The sequence below is a fragment of the Corvus cornix genome, chromosome 13 (assembly GCF_000738735.6).
Source record: "Corvus cornix cornix isolate S_Up_H32 chromosome 13, ASM73873v5, whole genome shotgun sequence".
Classification (NCBI taxonomy): Eukaryota; Metazoa; Chordata; class Aves; order Passeriformes; family Corvidae; genus Corvus; species Corvus cornix.
The window spans coordinates 10746437-10773550 of NC_046343.1; the positions used below are offsets into that span (position 1 = coordinate 10746437).

Here is a 27114-nt window from a genome sequence, read left to right on the forward strand (position 1 = left end):
CTGACGTTAAATCAAAAGGACTGGTAAAAACTTGTCAGTCTTGTGAAAAGTTAATCAATTTTCAATACAAAGGGTAGACAGAGGGAAATTTCCATCTTTAGAGGATTGATCTTGGAAGTTATGGTTGATCTCACTTTTATTGAGTATTTTTTACTTGCTAGGTGAAGGGTCATTTTTTTAGCATTATTACTTTAAATTGCTTCAATATAATGGGTCAAGACTAGAATAGTAAATAAAAGAGTCCTTGGCCTACAGGAAAAAACTTTCCTGTCTGGAAGATGCAACACTGCAGCAATTTTCTTCATGTTCTATGATAAATTCAGAGAACCCAAATGAAGTGTTGAGAAAACAAAAGAAACAAACTGTCAGGGGCTGAAAAAGCACATTAGTGTTGAGTACACCGTCCACTGTTGCCTGTTCTAGTCCTAAAAGCAGGGAATACAATTTTGTCCTTACTTACAGAGGAGAAGGAGAAGCAGACTTTCCTTTTTCCGTGTTGAATATTTATTTTTCCGTCCATTTTCAAAGTGAAAATGCATTTCTGTGCTACTGGTGAAGGAAGGGGCTCTTCAGTCCATGGTCCATGACATGCTGCAGGAATACAAATATCTTGATAGAAAGCAAATATGTAATGATAGATATGATAATATATATCTGTATATGTCTGTATATCTCTATAGATAGATAGATAGATAGATAGATAGGTAGATATCTCCCAAAAAGGTCACGTCATGGAAATCTGCCAGGTGAGCCACGCCAGCAGTGTGTAGGATTACATTAAATGTATGGTTACCTGTTCTCTTTGCTATAGCTAATGAAGAAGGAGGACCTGGAAGATGATTTACTGGGTTGTACACTTGAAGACCTTCTCCAGTTTGATGATTACAACAACGACGGCCACCTGACTCTGCAGGAGCTCTACACGGCCTTCCGTGAGTCCCTGCTTTGGTCTGTCCTGGGTGTTTGAAGCATGTGAATATCTGTGAGGGCACTGTTGTCTTCCCACACATGGTCAGCAAAGATGATCCCTTTTTTGTCTTTAATGCCATGAAAATACTTTGGAAGGCTTATTTCCAAAGGTGTCTGTGCTCCACAGGCTAAGCATGAAGCAGGAGGTTGGTACAGGTGTGTCAAGTTTATTGTTTTCTTCTGTGTTTTGTTGTGCTTCTTGTTGATGGCAAGGGAGAAATGGTGGCCTGGCCAGGTCTGTAGAGTATATGGTTTGCGTAAAGAAACAGGATGGAAACCTGTCCAAAGGTCCTGTGGTAATATGAGTTAGTTTGCTTTGGAGAAGGTGTTTTACTGAATATTTTGCTTGGGAATTATGTTTTCTGCATTTTGTTTCCATGTTAATAAGTATATTACAGTGTGCAATCGTGATACAAATCTCAGCATCCTATGCAAGGATCTGGGGATCACAGAGCTACTTAAACAGTGGGATATAATAAATACTTGTGTTATCCCGTTTGTCTTCATAAATTTATGTTCTCGCTTTCAGTTAAGCATTTGTTGAAATCCTTCCCAGGACAAGGCCCACACTGTCTCCTTCATCTGGGTGATAGAAAGTTGTATTGATGCCTGTTCCTTTGTGATACTAAAGAAAAAGGGAAATGGGCAGGGTTATTCAGTAATCAGGATAGTGAGCTACAGAGAACGTGGGTGTGGTTAAGACATTAAAACTGAAGCAGGATTCAACCATTGACTCTGTTGAGTGCAGGGAAAGGGCCAATAACCAGCTGGTTACCTCTTAAGCAGGATTCATTTTAAAGATGGTAATGTCTGTTTTCTTGATTTACAGCTTTTCATTTACAGAAATCCAACTTTAGATAATAATCACAGAATGGTTTGGGTTAGAAGGGACCTTAAAGGTGATCTAGTTTGATCCCCCGGCCATGGACAGGGACACCTTCCACTAGACCAGGTTGCTTCAAGCCCCATCCAACCTGGCCTTGAACACTTCCAGGGATGGGGCAGCCACAGCTTCTCTGAGCACCCTGTGCTAGGGCCTCACACCCTCACAAGGAAGAATTTCTTCATAAAATATCCAATCTAACCTGCCCTCTGTCAGTTTGAAGCCATTCCCCCTTGTCCTGTCATACCATGCCCTTGTCAAAAGTCCCTCTTCAACTCTCCTGTAGGCCCCCTTTAAATACTGGAAGGCTATTTAAAGTGCTTTAAGATTAGCCCCAGTTGTCAGCTTGGACCTGTTTGAATCACACATGCATTTAATTCAACACAGCGCACTCAAACCAGCAGATATACAGTAAAACATAAAATCTCATACATTAAGAAGGCCTAAAGTGTAGTAAACCAGCTATAAAGGTTTGACATGCAGTTATTTGGGAGCATATTTGGATCAATGGGTTCTCAAAGTCACATCAACTTGAACCTAAATTCTAAAATTCCAAGAATTATTTATATGGGTTTTTGATTCAGTGAATTTTAAGCAGGCAATGAAAATAAGACAAGTACAAAATATTAGCCAATTAACAGCTATTATATTGATAAACCGCAAAACTATCATAACAAAACCCAAGGTGTAGCAATGACTGTTTGTCAAAGGGATTTTGTATCTGAACAGAATTTCTCACCATCTGTAGCTGAAAACCAGACTGACTTCTCCATTTTAAGTTCTCCCAGAATCTCCACTTTTATCAAGAGCAGATAATGGCTCACCAGCTTTTAATTTAAAAGCTAAGTTCATTGCTTTGAAATTTTGGGGAACCTGGAAGCAAATTTAGTGCCTGGTTGAAGTATATATTTTCCCTTTACTTTATTAAATGATGTAGGAAAAAATCTCAAAAATACATCAAACACTTAAGGGCACACTTTGGTTTATGAAAATTTTGTTTATAAGATGTTTGCTTTGTTATGAGTCAGAATTTGGAATGCAGCAGTAGTTTAAAGGTGCAGCAGTAGTTTAAAGGTACAGCATCCTGCACATTTCTCCTATTTTTTGCCCATTAGAGAGATCCTTTTATTGCTTCAAGTTCACCCAAGCCATGAATTGTGGCTGCCACAGGCTGGCAGCAAGATATGGGCACGGCTGCTCAGCAAGCTGAGTAACATAATTACCAGAATTCAGTGACGTGAGAAAGTCTCAATCTAATTTATCCTCTCAAAAACTCTGTCACATCTGTTTTGGTGCTCTGTGCTCTGATGGAGTGTCACAGTGTTGGAAAGGTTTGGAAATGACCTTGATAATGTGAAGAGCTTCCCAATTTGACATTCTTGTGCTGCGTTAGAAGTTGCATTTCATTTTAGAGAGTTTTGTGTCTTTGTTGTAACTCACAGAGCCACAAAATGGTCTCTTTCACTCCATGTGTATCTGTTGCTTTCCCTTAATCCATCCTCTCTCTCTTAAGACCCTCAGGGACCCAAAGGGTATTTTTCTTCCCCATCACACTGATCATCTGTAAATGAATGAAAAGTGCATGGATGATAGAAATCCAATGTCTTACATTTTCTGAAATGTGGTTTTATCAGTACAACCACTACATCTAATAGGTGCTATTTTCAATCATAACTTCTAACCATGCTAATCATTTTCATACACATTTTAATGCACAATTTTGGATTATGGACAGAAACAGTGGCCTTCCTTCTAAACCTATGATCTTTCTTCTGATTTCCTGAAAGTTCTTTTGTTCCTTAATCCCAAGAATAGAACTGTTAAGATGATTCTTGCATCTATGAGGATGACTAGAAATGTCTGTTAACACAGGATTAAAGTTTCAGCTTTTCAAATTGCCTTAATCATACACAAGTAATGCATGAGACAGATGAAACACTCTCCTGGCAGCTCTGGTAAGAACCACTTGTAGGTGTCTTCTAATTCCTCATTAATAAATTTTTATTAGATAAGGAGTCTCAGGACCATAATTAAAAAAATAATTTTTGCTGTGATGATCTTGAGATTTTTCACATGCCAGAAATAGAGTACTAGAAAGATTATTTGTCTGTTGTCTTTTCTGTAAGTTGTCACAAAGATTCAATAAATGACTAATGAATGAAAGGCTTAGTTATCATAAGAGCTAAAGCAGTGCATGCATCTAATTAATCAGCACGGAGATAGTCTGGTGAGTTGGCAAGCACATCACCCAGCTGAGTCATACCTTTAAGAATGCTCAGATGGGTGGTTTCTGGATATAACTTCTGGAACTGTATCTGACTGGAAGTCATTAGAATTAGGCATGTCACTTCTGGCATTCCTGTTGTCTTCCCTAATGGGAAAGTGGCAGGTTGGCAATGAAAGCCCAGCTTAAGAAAAAAAAAAATCCATGTAATCTTCTAGATCTGTATCATCATCATCATCAATAAGGACAGGTCAGTTTGTAATACAGATAAATCAGGGAGAGGGAAAAGATGCATTCCATCAAAATGCCTTTATCCTGTCAACATTGTTTAGCTAATAACGAGTCATTAAACCAACAATAAAATCCCCTTAAATTCTAGCTCATGGCCCATTAAAGTACTGTCCTGATGTCGTATCTGGACCAAAACAACCTACAAAGGAAGTTTGAAAGAAAAATACTGAATTGTTATTTTTCAGGGCAGTCATTATGTGCCATGGTCTATTGCATGTAAGTTACATGTAGACAGAAAATTGCTGTTTCTCTAAGATGAGAGACATGTCATCTATGGGTATATTGCTATCTAAAGAACACAAGTGGTTTTTAGTAGGGACATTTTTCATGCAGGAATGAATGCGGCAGCTGCAGGATTAATGCGCTCTTAACTCCGATTAAGGAGTACATGATGATGTTTTTGTTTCCTCCTTGATTCTGTTTTAGGTCAGATCTTCCTTTTTTTAACATGTCCTTAATATTAACCAAAAAAAGCACAAGGAAGAAATATGAAAATGAGACATATACACTTTCAGCAGGAGGTCAGGGAAATGCTGGATAGCAGCCAGGGAGGGTGGATGGTGCCAGCCCTGGGGCTCTCCCAGCACCGCCACCAGGGACTGGGAGACCAGAGTGAATTTGAATGAACTGGGTGAAAAAATGAATTGAGGGTCTGGGCTGGGCACAGGTGTCAGGTAAATCACTGCCAGTGCAGAGAAGTAGTGTTGGACTGGCTCCAGATTTACTGCAGTGATCCTAAAATCTCCAGGAGCTGTATTCCCCACAGACGTGTGGTGTGGAGGAGGGAGAAATCCATTCCTGCTCCTCCACCATCCTCCAGAGGCTCATTAGAAGTGTGTAGTATAAGACAGATTTATTTTTGAGTTGTGCATGTTTCTGATTCACTAGAAACTACTTTAGGGCAGAGCTTTTAATTGTCCCAAAATTGTGGGGATTGGTGCTGACCAGGAAAAAAGCAAAGCTCTATGTTGAGAAACAGGGAATGAAACATAAAAAGGGGCTTGCAGGGTCAAGTGGGAGAGGAATATGTTGAGTGAAGAAGAAGCTTTCAGCAGTGTGTCTGTTCTTGGTAGATATACCAGCATATCCAACTCTATGATCTCATAATAAACAAAGTGATAATGGTAAATAAATACTGTTTGAGGAAAACAAATACCCCTATTTGCTGTCTATGTGTGTGTGTATATATATGCATTCCACATACAAGTGGCAAGCCAGCTGTTCCAGCAGTAATTGCACCTGTAAAATCCAAGTGTTCATTCACAAATTCATGAAGCTGTTCTTGATGGCACAGCACCCAGGGTCAGGTATTTGTTGCTGTTTCCTTCCAACTGGATTGGTCAAGCCCAGATAATTATATTGGACAACTATATTGTGAGGTAAAATGTTTTGCTTGCAGTGTTTTCTTAAGCAATGTTGTAGCAACAGTTACCTACAGAATCAAATCATAGTCCTGATGTATTGACAGTTCGTGCCCCATGCTCTGCCTCTCCCACTGTAATCTCCCTGGCTTGTGATTTTTCTTTCATGTTGCTGCAGATATTGGTACAAACTTGGAAATAATTCATGAGCTTACCAGCATTGATTGCTTCTCCTGTGAGCGATGTGATATCCAAACTTCAAACACGGCTGAGCAAGCAGGGGAGCGACGGCCTCTGCTTTTGGTTTGAGGCAGTGTTAGAGGAGCTACTCAGGAAAGAAATGAGGTTTCCTTTAGTTGGCCAAAGCAGTCCATTCTTGATTGCCTTGGGGAATAGTGTGCAGATGTGCTACTGAGGATGAAGGCAACTTATTGGGCATTTAGTAGTAGTAGTAATAATAATGTTGTTATTATTTTTACTGTTATTATTATCATTAATAGTATATTAATACTAATTTAGTCATGCAATCTTACAGCAGAAACAAAACAAAAAGATTAAAAAATCAAGGAAAAAAGCAGAAATTGAAAACTATTCAGCTTGATTCCTGCAGGAAGTGCCAAGTGGCTGAACAGGGATGACAGAAGAACCCAACAAGCACCTAAGTCACTGCAACAGCATTTTGTCACTAGCATTCCCACAGCTGAGCCATGGGCCCATGCTGGGTTTTTAGGCATTTTGAGCATGGAGCTGGTGTGTGTGTTGGAGGCAGACACAGCAGCTCAGCACAGGAGAGAGTGCCCAAAGGCTCATGAGTGGGCAAGACTGAGCTCCGGGCACACGCTCGAGGATGGAGGTGCCTTTGATCAGCTCCTGAGATCTCCCTACTCCATATGTTTTGACTTTAGATCATTTTCAGAAGCACCTAACTCCTTGCCTCACTCATAAATGCAGTGTCAGATGCCTGGCTTGAGCACTAGGAATGATCCTGCTGCACCTGGAAATGTAATTTTTGTCTGGTAGGATGCCTCAGCTGGGGATATCACAGTGAGTTCATCTGTACTGCATTTTAGTGGGCAGCTATTTCTTGAATGTGGAAAATTTTCTTGCTTGGGGTTTCTTTTTTTTCCTCCCTTGCTATCAAAGAAACACACTGCAAAGAAAAAAATTGATTTCTTTTTCTGTCTGAGCTCTTCTAAAGCTCTTCTCATTGTGAGAACCTTTTGCACTTCAAGTCTAAAATATATCTCAGGGCTCCACCAAAGTGCCCTGCATTGTTTGCAGTTCCACAAAACAGCCGTCAGAATCAGGTTGGTTGTGTAGTCTCAATTTTTTTGCTGTATTTTGAACAAAGCAAAAGGTATCATCTCAGAAGAAGAAAAAAAATCAGAATTAATTTGTAGGAAGAAAGACAAGTTTAATCTAAGCAAAAAGGCTTCAAAAGCTAAAATGTGGTTCCAGAGAAAAAGTTAAAAGTGCTCAGATCAGGAATAATTATGTTGTATGTGGATGCATGCTTGCCAGTGGAGAGAGGGACATGGTTTTGCCTTGGGCTAAAAAGAGAAATGTTTCCATGTTCAGGCCAGACATTAATTCATTTAACCAGGGCTGCTGCTCAGCTTTGTAGCCTACCCACTTTATATATTTGGCATTATAGCTTCAATTAAGAGAGTCTCCTCAAATAAAATTTTAGCAGAATTAATGGTAAACAAAAATGTGATTAGCATGATTGTGGTTTCATGTCAAGAGTAGAGGCCAGATTTTTTTCATGGAAAGCCAGGAGGGTGCCTGACATTGGTTTGGCTGTTTCCATGTCAGAACCCACACACAAAATTGTCAACTGCCAAACTCCAGTATTTTTTCAAATAGGGAAGCACAGAATGGTTTGGGTTGGGAGGGACCTTAACCTCATCTTGTCCTAACCCCATGCCACAGGGACATTTTCCAGTAGAAAAGGTTGCTCCAAGCCCCATTCAACTTTGAGCATTTCCAGGGATGGGGCATCCACAGCTTCTCTGGGCAACCTGTGTGTACTAGTTTGAAAACAAACCAGTGGGACACACCAAGTCAGAATAACAGCTTAATAGGGAAATTTTTAAAAAAGGCAGAAAACACTGGGTTAAACTGACAGAGTCAGGATACAACCTGACACCCTGTTAGTCAGGGTGGTGGTAGCAGTCTGATAAAATGGTGGCTGCAGTCCTCCTGAAGTGATGGATGTGGTTCTATTGAAGTGGTGATCCTGTAGAAGGGGCTGCTCTTCCTCGGAAGGTCCAGTGGTGGCTGTGTAACTCCTGTCCCCTGGGAACCCAGTGGAAAGGGTGTCTGTGGTGTTGGGAATCTCAGATTATACCCAGGATGGAATGCTTGGTTCCTCCCCCTGGGTGGAGCATCTTACAATGGGATGATGAGTCATGAGGCCAGGCGTTGATGGGCTCATTAACAGAAAATAGTCCGGGGGGGAGGGGGCAAGGAAACACTGCCCCACCTGGTTTCAACAGCTCATGAGGATGGTAATAGAATACACTGCAACCCAGGACACTGTGCCAGGGCCTCACCATGCTCACAGGGAAGAATTTCTTCCTAATATCTAATCTAAACCCAGGATCTTTCAGTTTAAAGCTGTTCCCCGTTGTTCATATCTCTCATTTCCAAAGATACCATCTATAAAATGTCAACAGGTTTAATATGCAAGAACTGAGTAAGAGAAAGTGATTTAATTACAAGTTGTTATTGGAAATCTATTGTCTACAAATTGCAAAGAAAACTCACTAGAAGACAATGTACTGTTGATCTTAAAATGTTTTTCAGATTTGTTAATCTTGGTTTTAAATGCAAGAAATTGCCATGTGGAATAGTGCTTCAGAAGTGATGTAGTACAAACCATGTCGAATGTCTACACACACTGTTGCAGGACGAGAATATTTAAATATTTATAAGTATTTATGACTGACTCACTGGCGCATAAACCAGGCAAATACCATTTCTCAAAAAATTATTTGATCTGCACCAGCAATGTTCACTGAAGCAATTTCACATGCACAAATAATAGTATTTTGGGTTACTTGCAAACACAGAATTATGTCAGTGAAGAGCAAATAGAAATATTGGTGAAATCATAGAATGGCTGACAGTCCTAGACACACATTGAGTCACCATCAACCATTTAACAAACGTGTAGATGTGGCACCTGAGGACATGGTTCAGAGGTGGCCTTGGAAGTGCTGGAGTAACAGCTGGGCTTCATGATTTTTGGGGGCTTTTCCAACCTAAGTGATTCTATGATTCTCTGTGCGCCTTCATGTCATATAGCTAGGGTCTAAAAAGTATAATTTTCATTTTCTATGAGCTGGGAATGAAGAATTGCAGGAGTTCCTATGGCTTCCGTATGGTGTTGCAAAACCAGAGGCCATTTCTGAATGAAAATTGGACCCAAACTTTGTGTTGGTTTTTTGGTTTTTTTTTTTTTACTTTTTAGTCTTATTCTGTCTTTCTGAGGAATTTTTGAAGCAAATGTAATATTTTCATGAAGCAAAAATGTCTTTTTCTTAAAAATGGGCAAAATTACACTTAAATGCCTAAGACTTTACATGAAGTCGTGATATGGTAGCATCCTGAGCAAGCTTTCCTAGATCTTGTTTTATTACATACAGTCCAGAACATTTTAGCTGCAGTTTTCCTCTTCTTTCTTATTTTTCCTCCCTGTATTTCCAAGTGGGTAATTGCTAGAGTTTTATTTTCTTTTCAAAATCTGCCTTCATCTGAGGAGAGCTGCTGTGGATGGTCTCTTTGCCTTTTCAGGCATCTCATGGATGCTTTGAATTGCTTCTCCATTTAAGTGTTCTTCATCTTTTCTTCCACTGGTTGAGCAGATTCATAGCTTTTAAGGCCAAAAATTTTCTATGATCTATCAAAAATAAAAAATTACCTAACACAGCCTCAGTCCCACCAGAGTTAGTGCAGAGGGTAAAACTTCCTTTATTACCCTTCCCCTCCCATATTACCTTTCCTCACCATCCAGGCAGGGATCATGCTGCTGTTCTGTGATTTGTCACTTACTGACCCTTTTCCCAGGATTAGTGACCTCATCTGTTTTAGTTTTTGTAGTTCTGCCCTGCTTTCCTTGTTCCTGGTCATGTGGTGACTGTTTTATATATAATTGCATACATGGTTATATTAAAATGCTACATTATGCTCAGATGCAGGTTACTGGCTAACCCCAAAAGCTCAGCACAACAGTCCTGCCTCCCACTCCATCACTCTCAGGTGTCCAAAATGTCAGCTGGAATTTCTGTGTTCATTCCAGATCTCAGTGGAGATGTTGAACAGATTTGGGCTTTGGATGGCTCTAGGAACAGCCCTGTTTGAATGGATCCCTCTGAGAAATGGTTTTAGAGATCTGTCCATCAGCCAGTTCTTAGTTCACTTAGGACAGACTTTATTGGCACTGTACAGCACTACAGAACTGCAGTGCTAATTTTGTATTTAAAATGCCAGAGCAGCCATCAGAAAATTATCGAGTACAGTACATATCCCCAGTGTAGTGATACAATTTATGGAGAGCCACAGCTGAGATATTTTTATTTCATGTTCTTCACAGGAGAAAGTCTCCTTGACAAATCCAGGATGCCCAGATAGAAACTTTAAAAAAAAAATAGCAGTAGAAAATTGAATAAGCTGAACTCAAAGGTTGGTTCTGCTTTAATACTTCCAAAAAGAATAAAAAAGGGTGCTAGCCTTTAGAAAAAAGTAAAAAGCTTCAGAGATGCTTCAGTGGCATCAGGATTTGAGGTGAAACTCAGCTGTTGTTAATATCTGTCTTTAGCACCACCATAAAAAACTCATTCTCAAGATTCTTGATGATCAAAACTTCAGAAAGAATATCAAGAGCCATCGATAGACTTAAATAAGGGGGAGCTCAGCCCTGCTGTGCCTCCCAAGCACTGTTCCTGCTGTCAGCTTTTCCATCTGCAATATATAAAATTCAGCTGCAGAATTTTTGTTTCTCTTTTTGCAAACAAGTACAGGCACTACTGAACTCATGCTTTATGCCACAATTAGATTCCTGTAGCTTTCATCACAGTCCAGACACTGATATTCCAGCAGTATTATTAGAAACTTGCTGCTTAGAGAAGTAATTTGTGACCATGATTTAATAGAAGAAAAAAAAAAAAAGAAATATGCTAAGTATATGTCTCTTTATAATTTGTCATTCTGTTCATCATACAAACCTGAATAATGTACTAGTAAGGATCACAGGTCCTGTCCTGGACACTGAAGCACTTGGAACAGTGTCCTGCTCTGTGGCCAGCTGAAGCCCAGCATTGATTAGTAGCACCATATATCAGAGCCCCAAAAACTGCTGAGGCGGGGGGAGTGCAGAGGGTGATGGAACAGGGAGTGGGAATGATGATGATTACACAGCAAAGCCCCAAAAAAGAGTGGGGTGAAAAGAGAATGAAAATATCCTCACCCTGGGATTTCATAGGGTATATACGCATCTTTTAAATATGAAATTAAATGAAAGAATTGAGAGCTTGAAAGACCAGAGTAACATTTCAAATACCCTTTCACACTGTATTTTGACATGAACTGTGTTTCACAGGGTTCTCCCACATCCTGATTTCCTGTAGTGTCAGGGCAGGGCTCTGGACTGATGGAGTGGCTGTTGGAAATGCTTTCAGGTACAGACTGATTTTGAAGTTTTTCCTGAAAGACGCTGCCCAGACAGACTCTTCCTGTGGTTTTGTTCTCCTGTCTGGCTCTGTGACCTGGTTCTCTATGTCATTCATGCTTCACTGTAAGCATGGAGAAAATTCAGATTTCTCCGGTGTTTGGGGCTACCACAAGTAGAGTCATCCATCACACCCCTTTGCTGAAGCTCTGCATGCAGCCAGGGTGCTGTCCTGCTGTCCACAATGTACGAGCAAAAAAAAACCCAAGTTAGTTTGACCCTGATCTGTGAAAACCCAAGAGCTGTCACTGGTCCGGACGCTGTATGGCCAAGGTCAGGCACTGTTTGTTTTTCATAGAATCATAGAATCATTAAGGTTGGAAAATGCCTCCAAGATCATCAGATCCAACCTTTACAGCAATACGTGCATATATTTAATACATATATATGCATATGTTAATATAACGTCTCACAGATATTATTTGATAGCTCTTACAGTTAGACTTGTAAAAATTTTGCTTCACAAATGTCTCCCTTTTACATTCTGCTCACTCCCGAAAGGCTGTTGATCTAAGGAACCCATTGCTGCTGTGGGGAGAAGACATCATTTCTGCAGGAAAATTCAGGAGATGTGCATGGAGCCCTTAGCAAGCTGATGAGAGGAAATGCGTCTTGCTACTGCTGGTCTGTGTGGAATGTTGTTGTTGGTATTTAACCTGTCCATTAGCACATCCTGTAACAAAATTGGGAGCTAGAGGAAAAGCATTTGTTAATGTTTGTGTGGTGAAACAGAATGAGATGCTGTGTCACCTGCTACTCAGCATCTTCCCAAGAACCTGGTGGTTTACACAGCTGGGAAAGGGTTCCTCTAGAGGATGACTATTGTGGGTATAAGTTCACGTATAAACTTAAAATTTCCTGCAGTTTACAACAGTGGACTTAAAAAAATAACCATTGTCCAGGGCCTAATTTGCAGGACAGGAATCTCATTTCTTTATTATTCTTAGAATGCTGATGTGTTTTTCTTTAGTCTGCTAGTTCTGCAGCAAGACGCTTTGGTTTCCTGTTGAGGACACCTTGGCTGGGGTGGGAGGCATGGACCTCCCATCCTCCTGCAGCAGGGAAATCCAGATTCATCTACAAACTAAACCAGCCGGAACCAAAATTCCTTTTTCTGTCCTAAATACCCAAACAAGAACTTGTCAGTCCTGACATCTGTAGCTGATATGCAGGCATCACTAGATAGGGTTTACACTCCTGTAGGACCTGGGGGCAAAGTTCTGAAAGAACAAGTGATAGCATCTGGTTGCATTTGGTCATTATGGATAGTGGAGGCAGTTGCCTTCAGTCTCTTCTCTTCAGGGGACTGCAGTTCATTGTAGCAACAACAACAACAAAAAAAAACTGTGCCAGATTCTTCCACAGTAAATAGCATAAAAGTCTGCCCTGTCTATCCTTAATTCCTGTAACACTGACAGTCACCAAATTCATCTCCAGCCTTTGGAACAGTCCATATGGTAATTTACAGGCTTAAGAAGGTATAAAATGGACATATGTTTTGGCTGTTTTAGCACATCTCCACTTACTCTAATTCTAATTATTATTGGGTTTTTCACCATTAATGTATATTCAGTGCAGTATTAAGCACAAAGAATACAAGTGTGTCTCCTAGGTAGACTGGCTTGGAGTCTGCTCAGAGGCGTAATGTGTCTTCTGGCAGGTCTAGAGAGTTGTGTGGCTTTTAATGCAATTTGCTAAGCAATCATCTGCTAAAATATGAGATGTATATGAGGCTAAATTTGTTACAGAATTGCTATTATCCTCCTTATTTTGTTTTAAGATGTATTTTTATGAACCCATTCAGTCCAAGATGCGCTCATGGAAAGACTCCAATATGTTAATCGGTATTTATTGAGTACCTCAGTGTAATGGGATGAACAGGCACTGTGGATTGTAATTAATACATTGACATGCAGTGACTGTAGGTGAATGGAAGATGAAAGCAGTTTAGAATGGACAGAGTGTGCATTCATCTTGCAGTGCTACATGGACACCCACCGAGTCAAAGAGCTCTCAAAAAGAATGGAAACGCATTTTCTTTGCCAAGCGGGAGTTTTTTGGCAATTGCAAAACAGACTGACATGGCAGAAATACAGTGTGGGTGCTGGGGGTGCTGCTAATGCATGAACTCCTCTGGAGAGCAGCATATCCCTCCGGCATTATCCATGAAGGAGAGGGATGCTTAGGACATAAAAGAACAAACTTGGCTGCTGCCATCCAGGTGAGAACAGCTGGTGTCTCCTCCTTCTCCCCCCTTCCACCTTTCCCTTATCCTGCACCCTCTCTGACTTGAATTCGGTGAAAACAAGTGCATTGAGGGAGGGCTTTGGCTCAGAAAATACGGTTTTTTCCTTTCTCAATCATGGTGAGTGTAACCCACTTACTGCTGTGATGCATTAGCACAGGTGGCCTCTGAACACAATGCATTAAACAAATTATATGAGCTGCGAATAATGCGGTTTGTATTCCAGCACATAAACAGGGCTTCAGCAAACACATAAACCAATGGCAAAAATCTACTTTTCAGATTTTGCTTTTCAAGCCCTGTAGTGAGGCACTAATACAATTATGTCAAAAGTCTGTTGAGCAGATAGAAGTAATGAACTGTTGGATTCCTGCTCTGTGAGAGCTCTTTAACAGCGGACATTGAGGAATGAAAGATTTCCCCTGCACCAGGCATCATGTGTCCAAGAGCTTTACAAGTAGCAAAAAAGAGAGTGGCAGGTTAGCTTCATTCTTCTGGCTCTTGGGAGGGGATCAGCAGCTCTGAGGCATCACTGATCAGCACTCCTTTTGTTAAACGTTAGGCAAGAGAAGACTTGGCAGGTGTAATTTCCTTTAAGGAGAAAGCAGGAGGGAAGGGAAAAGGAAGGCTGCGAGACTTCGTACCACACTGTACTGAGCCATCACCTTCATCCTCCTGTGCAGTCACTCTGAGGGGCAGATCTTCCATCAGGTTCTGCAAGCACCCCGTGAAACAAAAAGTGCTTTAGTAAGTGTTAGTGATCCACTAATTTACTATAATGAAAGAAACTTTGAAGAAATCAACAGGGCCAGTGGCAAAGCAATTTCATTACACGTCTCATGTCAGCCCACTGGATAATTTACTCTGAGGAATAGATACAAGTTGCTCATAGAATAGGTTGAAATATCTTATGAAGCAGTTATACGACTTGTGGGGATGTTTGACTTCCTATGGTTATTATTGCTTTTGTTATTAGATTTTGTGGACGATGCCCCATAGGAATTGGATTGTGAGGCCCAGCTAATTTAAAATTCCAGCATCAAAAGCTGTCAGATAAAGTCCATTTTAAGTTGCTTGAAATAACAGATTTATTTCAGTGCAGTGGAGGTGACTGGTGCTGAGCTCTGGAAGTAGCCCATGAAATACTGCAGTTGTTGTAACACCTGTATGGAGACAGTGGAAGTGCTGTCTGAGCATTACTCTTTCTCTTTTTATTTTCTTGTGAAAAATTACCTAATAAAGTGTCAGAGTAACCAAGATGATTTTGCTGTGCTGAAATTTTACCTAATTGGTCTCCTGGGTGGTTCTGCTGTTGGAGCCTGGGTGAGCCCCAGGTTGTGCAGGGACTGTGCAGCTGATGTGCCCAGTCTCCAGCAAACCCAGCAGTGTCTGACTTTGAAGTGTGTTACTTCTTGTAAATCCGTTACGTATCAGGTTTGTGTTTTAAATACAAATTCTGCACACTCTGAGAGTCTTTGCCTATTCCAATGGTAAGCTGGAATAACAGCTTGCCCAGAGTACCTGTGGATGTCCAATCCCTGAAGTGTTCAAGGCCAGGTTGGATGGGGCTTGGAGCAACCTGGTCTGGTGGAAATTGTCCCTGCCTGTTACTTTAATCATTTTTTAAGAGCTCATTTACTTGTAAGTGGAACTGTTCCTGGGTCACAATTCACCTACCTATAAATATTTGCAGTCTCTTTTGACCCATTTCTTCTGCCCACTCCATAAAATCAACAAGACATCAATCACCAGTGCAGTCTGCCTTAAAAATAAATAAATAAACCAGTAACAGCCCTGCAGGAAAAACAGCCCAAGGAGGAACAGAAGCTGCTAATTTACATTTTTTTGACTCCCTTCCTACCCTCAGCAGGTTAATACAGTGCAGGAGCTGGGATTCCACATGGCATTCCATCCCATCTTGCAGCCTGCTGGTTCCATCTTGCAGCCTGCTGGTTTTCTGTGCCTGCTCACTGCCGTCCAGGGCCACAGAAGGTGACTGCCCGTGGCCACCAGCATCTCCACCCCCATCTTTACATGCCTGGTTTCCCCTTCTCAATTAGACTATTTTTTTCCATACCTGCCTCTTTCTACTCTGATGGAAATAAAGGGAAAGGTTTTCAGATTAAGGCACAAGAGGAACATGAACAATTCCTATTTTGGCAAATTATGGTATTTCTAAGCCTTGTCCTTGTGTAACTCATGAAAAGGTTGACTATAGGTGTCCAAGAGATATTTTCTTTGTTGCTCGGAAATTGTTCTGTATCAACAGCAGATGGGTCTCAGCCGTCAAGGGCTATAACATCTCTCTTCAATTCACAGACACTGAAAAGCTGGAAGAGTCAAGGGTAACTTTTGTCTCTTATCTCACAGATCTCTTTCTAACTAGAGTAAGAAAGAAACCATTTTTTCACCATTTTAAATCCTTCTAAACATACCTATTGCAGGACTTGCCATGTCCTCCTCCTCTGGTCGTGGGCTGTCTCTGATGTCCCTGTGGTGTCCAGTGCAGAAGGAAATACATTGGCACTGCATATGAAAAGGTTACACGTTTGCTCATTCCTGTGCTACAAACTTCTTAGACATGTCCACATCACACTTAGATGTGGAAATAATGGTGGGATTTTGTCCAATTGAATTGGGTGTTGCAAGCTCTGCTGGTTTCTAAGGAGGGATTCCGATGGGAGATATCCCTGCTCCAGTGGATGGACAGCATCTCCCTTCTGTGTCAATACTTAAGGAGTTTCTTTTCTCAGAATTAGCTGGGCAACACATCAAGGACTATATCCAGATTTCACATTATGTGATTTTCTTACAACTGTTCATCCCATAGGTAGCCTGTCCCATGCTGGTGGAGGTTGGTGTCAGCCACATGGAAATGCCCCTGCCAAAAACAGGGTCTTTCTGGTCAGAGTATTGATTTGTGTGATCTGTAGCCATGGGAGTGGTGCTTCCTGGCAGGAATATGTGTCCTCACAAGGTGAAGGAGAGAATAATCCATATATTCAATAAAGTCTTCAGGATTTTGTATGCTTGAACACTGGTACAATGTCAACATCACAATCTCATCGGATCACAGGGTTTTAGTTAAATAAAATGACAAGAAATTCCTTTGGACTTTACCCATCACCTGAAGAAATTGGTTAGAGTCTGAGTTTGTAGAGCAAACACATTGAAATGAATTTGAAGAACTTCTGGAAATAGCAAGACCTGCATGGGTAACTTGCTTGCAATTTCTATTATTAAGATTTAATTTCTAAAATTGCAAACTATGACTGGGAATTATTTATTACATTACCCAAGAAATTTCTTGGTCTTCCTATCTTTGTGAATTACTTTTTCAATTTTTTTTTTTTATTCAATGCAGCAAAGGGATCAACCACTTCTCTGTCATAGCTACTTTCACATTTCCACTAATCCTAATGCCTTCCTAGAATTGAGAGTAGTCAGTCTCTGTAAAATGCGATTTAGGCTTCCCTTTGTGCCACAGGACAGCAGGACCGGACAAGGGGGTGCGTTTGGGTGCCCAGTCAGTCTGACTGAAGCTCTCAGTTTTCAGGCAAGTGTTTGTTGTGTGGGTTTTTAATAGTATTCAACTTTTTGCTTTTCTGCCCTCCAGAGATGAATTTAGAAGCCATAAAGATGCCCTTCCTGCAGCCAGCACCAAACGGGCGGTTGTTAGGATCTGTCAGTGGAGTCGAGCAGGGCTAGTGCCTGAAGATGGCCCTGGCCCAGGGAGCTCCCGCTGTGACCAGGGATGCGCAGTGCCAGCCATGGCCATGGCAGACACAGATCCCCTCACAAGGACATTGCCGCTCACTGCTGCAAAGGGTTTTCATGCTGAGCATCGCAGTTTTTTCCCCTCTTGGCTAAAGCCCAACTGCCTTCTACTTCAAATGAAACTTTTGAAGAATACTTCATTTTCACTGTGCCTCAGAGTGACTTCTCCCCAGAATCTGACCTTGCTGTCTCCACCTGAAGCTGCTGTGAGAGCTGGGTGTCCAGGGGAATCGCTGCCACCAGCCACTATTTATCTCTCTCTAAAGTGAGACAGCCACACTCATGTATCACACACAGGGACTGGAGTGACTTTAAAGCCAAGATGACTGTAATGCTGAGGAGTAATTTGCAAAGTGGGTAAACTATCATGCTCTGGATTTTTAAAAGCAGTGTATTTGCTGTAGGTGGTTCCTCTCAAAGACCCCTTTCACCAGATACAGAAAGAAACCCTAGGACAGAGGTGCCAGATTTTCCAATTATTTAAATGCCATCATTTCATTGCAATAAAGGTTAGAGGACCCTGGACCATGAAAGAAATTTTTTACAAGAGACGATATTGTTTCATTTTTATAGAAAAGAATAAACAGTTTACCATGTGTTGGTAACAAAGCAGCTCTGCTGATGGGGGAGGATACAGACTAAGTTTATAACCATCTTCCTGAGCATGCAGAAAAAGGAGTGTTGGGTCCTGGATGGACACCAAGAGTTAGGGCATGTCTCTCTGATTGGGAACATTGAGGAGGATGTGGGGACTGCTGCCTCCAGACAACACCTGCAGGAAAGGACAGGAGCAGCCTCATGGGACAGGTTAGAGCAAGGAGAGGATGGTTGGTCACGTGGAAGAAGGCAAAGAGGCAGGTCCTGGTTTTCATAACTAAGCAAGACTCTGTTGGACCAGAGCTGTAGCACAAGGTGAGCTGATGGCACACCTGCACTGGGTACTCGTGGCAGCTGGCTGCAGCCACTAAGGAGTTGCCTTGTTCCCCTGACTGCTGCAGGGTAATATTTGTGGTATCTGGGAACAGCTGTATTGCCCTCTTCTGAAGCTAAATCTGGTGTAACAGTGGCAGGAGCAGATGAAGAAAGGATCTGTGAAAAAAAACCTCTGAGGCAGAATTGAGTAACTCTGCCCTGCAGAATATGGAACTGTCCAGCCTGACTATCTCCCAGAAAAACAGCATCTCTTGCAGAACATGGTAAGAAAGAGAATGCAGTAGCATCTGTGATCCAAGGCTCTGTGTCCTTAAATCAGTGAACCTGGATTTATAGAAGTGAACCACCTGTCATTTCCCTTGTAGGGGATTTTTTTTAAAAGCAGCAACATTCCTTTACATCACCTACCATGTCAGGGCAGTACAAACAATGGGCCTTTTTCCATCATGTTACCTGGCTGGAAACAGCAAATAAGGACATATGGAAAGTTTTTATTTTTTTCTGAGCAAGCTCTCCTACAGGAGGTGGGAAGGAGCCCTCATCTCCAACTTGATGGGCTGTCTGGAAAGGTTCAGTCTGGGATCTGATGGCACTATTTCGGTATTGATCATTTTCATGCATTTGGCAGGTAGCTATTTGCTTCATCTCTCCTTCCCACCGCCCCTAAAATTGTTGGGTCTGTGTACTAGTTTCAGTCACATTTCATGAGAGGCAAAAGTTTTAAACATGCCAAATATCATTAAAAGCAACTGAAAAGGAAGCAAAAAATTGCATTTTTGTCCCAGCCGAGGGGAACACTGAAGAATAAGCTCACTGCCTGGGGACACATGGGAGAACACACTGGTGAGAAGGTCCTGCCAAACCTCCCACGGGCAGAGAGCTTCCTTGGGAGCTCACATTATCTTAGATGCCAAAGTCAACCTACCTTGGGCTGCTGCTGGATAAAACAAAACTGCTTCAGTTCCAGTGCTGAGAGATGCTCTTTCATATGCATAAACAGATGCTCAGATGGTTGTTGTTAAGTTACCTTCTCCCTGTATTAATTTGTAATAGCAGTAAGAGCAGAATGACTTCGCTATAACCCATGTTTTACTTTCCCTGGTAGGGGATGTTTTTTTCACAGGATATTTATTAATCATCTGCTCTTATTTCTTGAAAGATTTTTGAAAATAAGGGTTTGATCAGTTCACCCAGTACAGATTAAACATGTCTCACCACAGCTGTGTTTCAAACCATTCAGCTCTGCTTTGCTCATTGTTGAGCATTCAGATTCCAAGAGGTTACAAATGGCCAGGGAGGAAGATTCATCTCTCTTTAAGCTGTCTCTTCACTTACAGAAGCCAATAGGCTGAACAGCACCCTTGCTGGCTGAAAACATAAAGTCCCATTTAATTCTTTTGCTCTCCCTACTTCCAGACTTTGTAATATAAAGTAATTAATCCTGATGCAGCCTGTGTGGCAGCTTGCAGCCTTGTTGATATTGCTCTGTTGCTCCAAGCAGAGGGAACTTGCATTGTTGCTTAACAAATTGATTGCTTATAATGGTTTAGAGAAATAATTTCTCTTTTAGTCTATTCCTTTCTTGGTGGCATCAAAAGCTTTCAGTAGTCAGCTCTCTATTACACCTGTGGGCAAGCAGAAATATGTTAAGAGAGGACATAGGGTTTATCTTTACTGCATTTGCATAAAATACAATTCAAACTATTTTGTTTTTCTGTGTTTTCTCTCCTCAAAGGGAAAAATTAAACAGACACGGTTATGTTAAACTGGTGCATGTTGTAACATGCCAAAGTCTTTCACACCACAGAATCCTCAGGGCAAGAATTGTGCCCTGGTTGTTCACATGGTGAAGAGAAAACTGGGAGTTGGGAAAACCAGTTGACTTCTGGGTATTGTTGTATTAAGCTAAACTATACACTGCAGTCCAATGCTATCCTGTGTTCTTGGAAGATGATTGAAATTTTTGAGTCATCTAAATTTGTTCAGTGCTAAGTGCTGTGTGACAGCACATTCACAATTTCTGCATCATCTCATGCAGGAAGTAAAGAACAAAAGTTGGAAATCTGGTTCCATGAACCTTTTGGATAGATTCAGCCTGGCTGGACTAACCGAAATGAGTACAAAACAGTTCTTATTTCATTACTTCTTTTTGGTTAATACGACACTTAAATACAGGCGTGGAATGTTCTGGCAGCTTGAAGTTAAGCTAAAACCAGTTATTTTGAGTGATTTCAGGTAGAACAACTTCCTGTGGTTTTCCCAGGATCCATTTTATGCGTGCTTGCATAAAGATTGGGTCTGTGTGCCTATTTTGGTAAAGAATGCACACAGTGGGGGTGTGGGCTGTCTGAAGCACAAGGAAATTCAAGAATGTTTTCCATTCTTTCTTAATTACATTACTGCTACAATTCCAGTGGCAGTAAATTGTTTTCTCTATCTTTTGTTTCGCTTTGCCCATTATCTCATCAAAAAATACAGCAGCTTTCCGATCAAGGTTTTGTGGCCTCAATTAATCATAATATATAAGAAATATATTTCACAAGAAAAAGTAAATACTTACCGGTTGTGCTTGGACATCCAAGTTAAGGGGATGGTGGGAACCTGCAGGGTGTGACATGCCCTGAGGCTGAGGTGGGATTTCTTTTGCCACATCTTCCATCACATGTTTCAGATGCACTGTTCTGCTCTGGTGGCAGGTAACATGTGACCTATGGACCTGTGCAGCTTCTTTTGTAGATTTTTATATTTCTAATAAATTTTTGTAGTTGCTTCAGTCAGAGGACTGAGGATGAAGGATTGCTTGTGTCTGCGTAGAAACCAGAGAGAATAAGCACATACAACTGATTTAAATAGGCCTATGGTGACAATTTAATTAGGCATTCAGGCCATTGTTGCCATTTTTTATTTACTTATTTAGTGTCTAACACCTCTTTAGAAAGCCTTGATACTTTACTGCTTCATTAAATGCTGCAGTCTCCTCCCAGCTCCCTCCCATCTCTATTTAGATAGATTGGACGGATCCTGTTAGCTTTCTCCTGGTGATGATGGGGACCAAAAAGTCATTTAAACATATTTGGCAGGCCATATATCTTAATGCTACCCAGTAATAATTCAACAGAAAAAAAATATATCTCATGACTGCAGGCTAAATGAAATTAGAGCTTTGGGCTCCCTGGGGGCCAGAATCCTCTTGTCATACTTGATGTATATGAGATGGGCATTTGAGCTGTGTAATCATGTGTAAGATGGAGAAATGATGTTCAGGGTTCTTCACTGGAGAGACGTGGTCTGAATGCCTTTTCAGGTGGGCAAAAATGCAGAAAGCCTTGCAGAAAGAGGTACCTCAGTGACCCAGAGTGCTGATGGCTGTGTGCAAACCCTCCAGGAGATGCCAGCCACACCCAGCAAACTGTAAAATCTGCTTTTCCAGCAATGAAAGTAAAGGAAAGAAACCAAGAGCAAATAGGGATGACAGGCAAGAGTGTTTCCATACTAGGAAAAAATCAAACGTTGTTCATCACCGCTATTGCAGGGGGAGCACATGAGGTATAAACAGGGCACAGATATTTTTATTACTGGGCCATCAAACCCTGCCCAGGGAGATTTAAGGCATTATTGCTGGAGGTAGCAGTCAGTGTAGTCAATGAAGTGTCTAACCTCAGTGAAGAAATTATCTAAGCTTCTTCCTATAATAGAGTTTATTTTCCCAGCATTAAATAAAAGGGGAGGATGTGTGTCTGGGGTGGAAGCCATGCCATTCCCAGCACGCTCCGGCCTGCTGTCACCAAGCTTTTGTTTTAGCTGTGAACTTTCCATAGCAGCAACTTCTTCTGGGTTGCATTTATTTATCTGAGCCACACAAATCCTGGGCTTTTATTACCCAGCTTGTGGTTTATGCATAGTTCAGGCTGGATGCCTGTGCCCAGCCGGGCACAGAAGGGACTGACTGCCCGAAGCACTAGGGACTCCTTGGCAAGATATATTAAAGGGTGATAACCTTATGTGCATCAGAATTTTAGCTTGGTGCCCCAGTTTTGTGTGTCAGGTGTATTACAGGCAGCCCAGAAGCAGAATGAACATCACAGGCTTGGGTTCTTCAGACAGGTGTTGCCCTGGATCAGGGCCGGCATCCATCTGCCCATCCTCATAGCCTCTAGCCCAAAGAGCATCACTTGATGCACTGATGCTGTTTTGACGTGTTTAAATGCAAAGGGACGTGTAACATCCCTGGACTGGCAATGCTGTTGGAGTCAGTGGAGTTTTTGTAGTGTGCAGCCAGTGTCTGTCTGGAATGGACATAGGGCTGCCATGCTCACCATGACCAATAGATGGGAAGCATCTGTGGCCACCACACAGCTGTCAAGAGCAGTGATGTCAGGTGGTCTCTTCCATGCTATGTTTTGCTGCTGTGAACTAATTTCCAGTTTCATACTGTCAACATGTGTGTTCTCCTCCTTCCATTAAACTCTCACCCCATCACCCTGTTCTCCTGGCTTCAGCAATTATTTGGTTGCTGTTTAAGGATTTGATCCACTTTTTAAAAGCTCTGTGACAGAAAATCCTGACTCTTTCCAGGCATCAGATCTGATGTCATATTCTGCAAGACTTCTTTTACAAGTATTTGTGTGGTTGTAAAAAAAATCTACAAAAACAACATGAAGAAAACCACACAAGCAAAACCTTGAAATTAAAACGACTGCAGAAGAGAACAAGGGTGCTAGAGAAGAGATCTCAGCTCTGTTGTCATTTTAGAAACGTCATTATCCAGTTATGGGGTTTGATATTGCTATTGATTTCACACAGAAGATACTCAAGTGCTACAGGCATGCGAATCGTATAAAACCCAAAGACAGGTCACTGCAAAAATATCGTAAGATTCTGGTTACAGCTTACATTTTTGGTGAAAAATGCCACTAATAGAATTCTGCAATGAAATTGTTCCTTAAATGAATTATTATTCCAGAATTTTCTGATTAATATAAATCCCCTATTATGTCATACTCCAATTAAATTAGACAGGATATTATTTTATGTGAGATTGTAATTAACTAAACTGGAATTTGGCCAACTAGTCATAATTTATACCTGGACAGTGAGAAGATGTATGAGGATTTTAATATTTATAGTTCGTTGAGAACTACCCAAGTTTCACATTCATCCAGGTGATGATATTTTGCCTTTCATTCACTGTTAATACTGTAGGACTGATTTAGGACTCCTTTGTGACTCCAACCTTTAAACTTTACCTTTTTTCAAATATTTCTGTGTCTGTGAAATGTAGACATTTGTTTAACGTGCTAACATTTCAGCCAAGTTAATTTTTTTGGGGTGGTAAAAATAAAAAGGTAATGGCCCTGGCACAGGCTGCCCAGAGAAGCTGTGGCTGTGCCATCCCTGGACTTGTTCAATGACAGCTTGGACAGAGCTTGGAGCAACCTGGGATAGTGGAAGGTGTCCCTGCCCATGGCGGGCGGGTTGGAATGAGATCATCTTTAGGGTCCCTTCCAATCCAAGGATTCTGTGTCTTGCACATCTGGGATCATGGTGTGCACCTATCTGAGTATGCAATGGAGCCGTGCAGGGAACTGGCCCAGCAGAGAGAGTGCTTTGTGTCAGGGAGAGAAAAAAAGATACCTGGAATCAATACTTTCTGATTTAGGCTTCTATTTTATAGGATTAAAAATGTTTCATGAGTGACCCAGAGGAAAAATGTAGACTGGAGGCAAAGTAGAAATTATTACTGTATCTAATAACTTCCAGATGTCCAGCAATATTTTGAGTAAAAGGGTGAAGTGCCAGTTTCCAAGCATTATATATTATCAGTTTCAAAGTGGGGATTTGTTTTTGGCTGGTTGCTTGATTGTGGGGTTTTTCTTTAGTTGATGCAAACACAGCCTTTGCTGGAAAACTTTTAAAATATCTGCCTTTTTTCTTAGGGATTAATAGCTTATAAATGATATTTTTAGTAGCCGTGAAATGGGAAGAACATAGTGTATTTTGCAACGTAGTTTTAAATATTCTAGTCACAGGTTTAACACTTACAAAAACCAGATCTTCTATATAGGAGTATAAATTGCTGCACAAGGTATTTGGACGATTCTGTTCTTACAGCCTGGCAAGCTATTTATGGAGCTTTACAGGACTTAATGGATTTTTCATGGACTTAACATTAATAACAGCCTAACGTAGTTCAAAGTTGCCCATCCTCATGGTATTTTATTTCTTCGCTGGCTCTGCAGGGATTTGCTTGGCAGTTTGGGTGCTCGGGGGCTGTGATGAGGGAGGACCTCTCCATTGTGGCAGTGGAAGGAAAAAATTCTTGAAAACTCTTAACGTTTGCATGAGTTTCCTGATTGTATAAAAGTAGCCCTTTGTGTAGGCCTGGAATAGGACAACCTGTGTGGGAAGGCCTGTCATTTCATTGTAAGACAGTAGTAAACATGACAGGTCAAAGCCATGAGATCTGTTGTGCACAGCAACTCATTACTGTCAACAGCAAAGTCATGGAATCACAGAACTGCTTGGGTTGGAAAGGACCTTTAAAGCTCATCTCATTCCAACCCCCCTGTCACGGGCAGGGATACCTTCCACTATCCCAGGTTACTCCAAGCCCCATCCAACCTGGCCTTGTCATTTTATAACCTTGCAGAAAAAAGAAAAATTAACCAAGACAATACTCAAAAATTAACAACAGAAAAACCCTCCAAAATGTAAAACTTGTCAGCATGTATTTGTTTAGATCCCAGTGAATAAAAACCTATTGATTCTTTCTCTGTCTTTAATAAAAGCAAATCCCTTTTCTCACCTGGCAGCTGTCAGCAATGGGAACTTCACCCTTCAGATTATCGTTTATTGAATCTTGAAGAAATTGAATTGTTCATTGTGTGTGTCAGCTGTAGTTTACTAGAACACTTCTGTCCCTCCAGGAATGGGCTGATTGCTGTAAACAGAGAATTGATTTAGTCTTAAATTTTAGATATTCAGATGCAGCCCTGGAGCATGTGTCTTCTTCCTTTCTTTTTAACATTATTGTGGAGTATTTATTATTAGGAGTATATAGCATGAACTGCCCATCACCCATAAACCAGATCTAATTTAAAAGATTGAAATATATTTTTTAATTTGAAAAAATTAGGGTTTTTTTACAAATATGGCTTGCCTTAGCCTTCGCCCTTTTGTCTCCTAATATCCATACCTCTTTATGCAAATGTACAGTTCATGTCTTCTTGTTTCATCATGCAACCCAAACATCCAAACTTCTTCTCAGTCTAAAAGGTCAGAGATCTTTTCAGAAGAGACAGATTTCATTTTTCACCTCTTTCTTTTGTCAGACTCAGCTGGGGGTTCCTTGAGCGCCACGTTTGAGTGTCATTGTGTAGTGGGGTTTATTTCTGATGCACAGCAGCAGAATTCACATATACTTGGCATCGCTGGCTCTGACTCCTGTCACGCCTTTTCTGGAGACTGTCCCATCCGTCATGTGAGCTGGTGTGTATTTACTCATGGGCACATCCTTTGATCACTTGACAGATGCTACAAGTGTACACCACTTAGAGGATCCGAGTGTTCCCAGTTCATCACTGCACAGATGTTCACTCTCTTCCCAGGTGGTCTGACCTGCAGAAAACACCACAGTTAATAACTATAAATATCTTAAAATTCATTACCTGATGTAATTAGTGGAATTGTTAGTTCCTTCTGTGCATGGCACAAATGTGAACTATTTCCAGCAGGGTGATCACATCCACTGCACTACACACAGCACTGGGCTGTTTGTAATGCCTTGATTCAGTGGAAGATAGTATTTAGTAAGCAGCATGTGGGGTTCTTCTGCAAATATTTTACATGAAAGAAAATGACTGTGAAGCTGCAGGAAAGGAAGCTTAGAAGCATTCTTATATCAGAACTGAAAACTAGATAAAGATTCAAATCCTGTCTCATTCAACATTACACCATCGTTTTTTACTCTTTAACAATTGTGGGAGATAAATGTTGTGGCAGTATATGTTGCATAGTGCTAAAAATCTTTTAAGATTAAGAGAAGGTGGTTAGTAGAAGTCCCAGCAGGAACATATTCTTCCCAAGTTGCAAAGGGATTTATGAGGATGAGGGGAAGCTGCAGAACTGGATGCTCTGTGCATCAATTAAAGGGCTCAGTATGTGTTCCTGGGAGCTGCAAAAGGACCAGGTGGTGCCTCACAGGACATTGGCAGAGACTTCTTTCTTGGAAAATGAGAATAGTTACACATTTCTTTTGGAGAAGTTCAGCCTGTGGCTTCCAGTAGGACATTGAACAGGGGATTGACAGTTTAGGAAAGATGTTTTCTGACATCTAAGAACAGGTTAGTGTGCAGGGACCCTCTGTTTTGGAGAGAAGCATCATGTGATTTTGTACATGGTGCTGTAACAGCCCGTACCTGGTAAATAATAAGACAGCAATAGAGTCAGAGTCTGTCACATGCCTTTGTTGAACTATCAGTGTTGAGTTTTTGTCTGTGCTAGTCAGGAATATCTAATACAGGGCTGAGCAGGGGAGAGAGAAAACATAATCCTGAAGAGATGGGGTTAAATGATAGTGGCTGGCGTTGGACAGGGTATTCTGAGAGTAGCGCTCCCCTTGGGTTTTTTTGGATAGTGTTACTTGGTTTATTGGTGTGTGCTGAATTGGACTGCACTGTATTCCTCACTGGCACAGGACTG

General features: G+C 41.2%; 1 protein-coding gene across 5 annotated transcripts in view; it reads left to right on the forward strand.

Annotated features, from left to right (window-relative positions):
* The window catches only part of FSTL4 (follistatin like 4), a 226076-nt gene that overhangs the window by 123554 nt on the left and 75408 nt on the right, over positions 1–27114 (forward strand). For all 5 annotated transcript variants that reach the window (XM_039559665.1, XM_039559666.1, XM_039559667.1 and 2 more), the window contains one exon: positions 812–932. In XM_039559665.1, coding sequence (XP_039415599.1) covers positions 812–932 — 121 coding nt within the window. The remainder of the gene's footprint in view (positions 1–811; positions 933–27114) is intronic.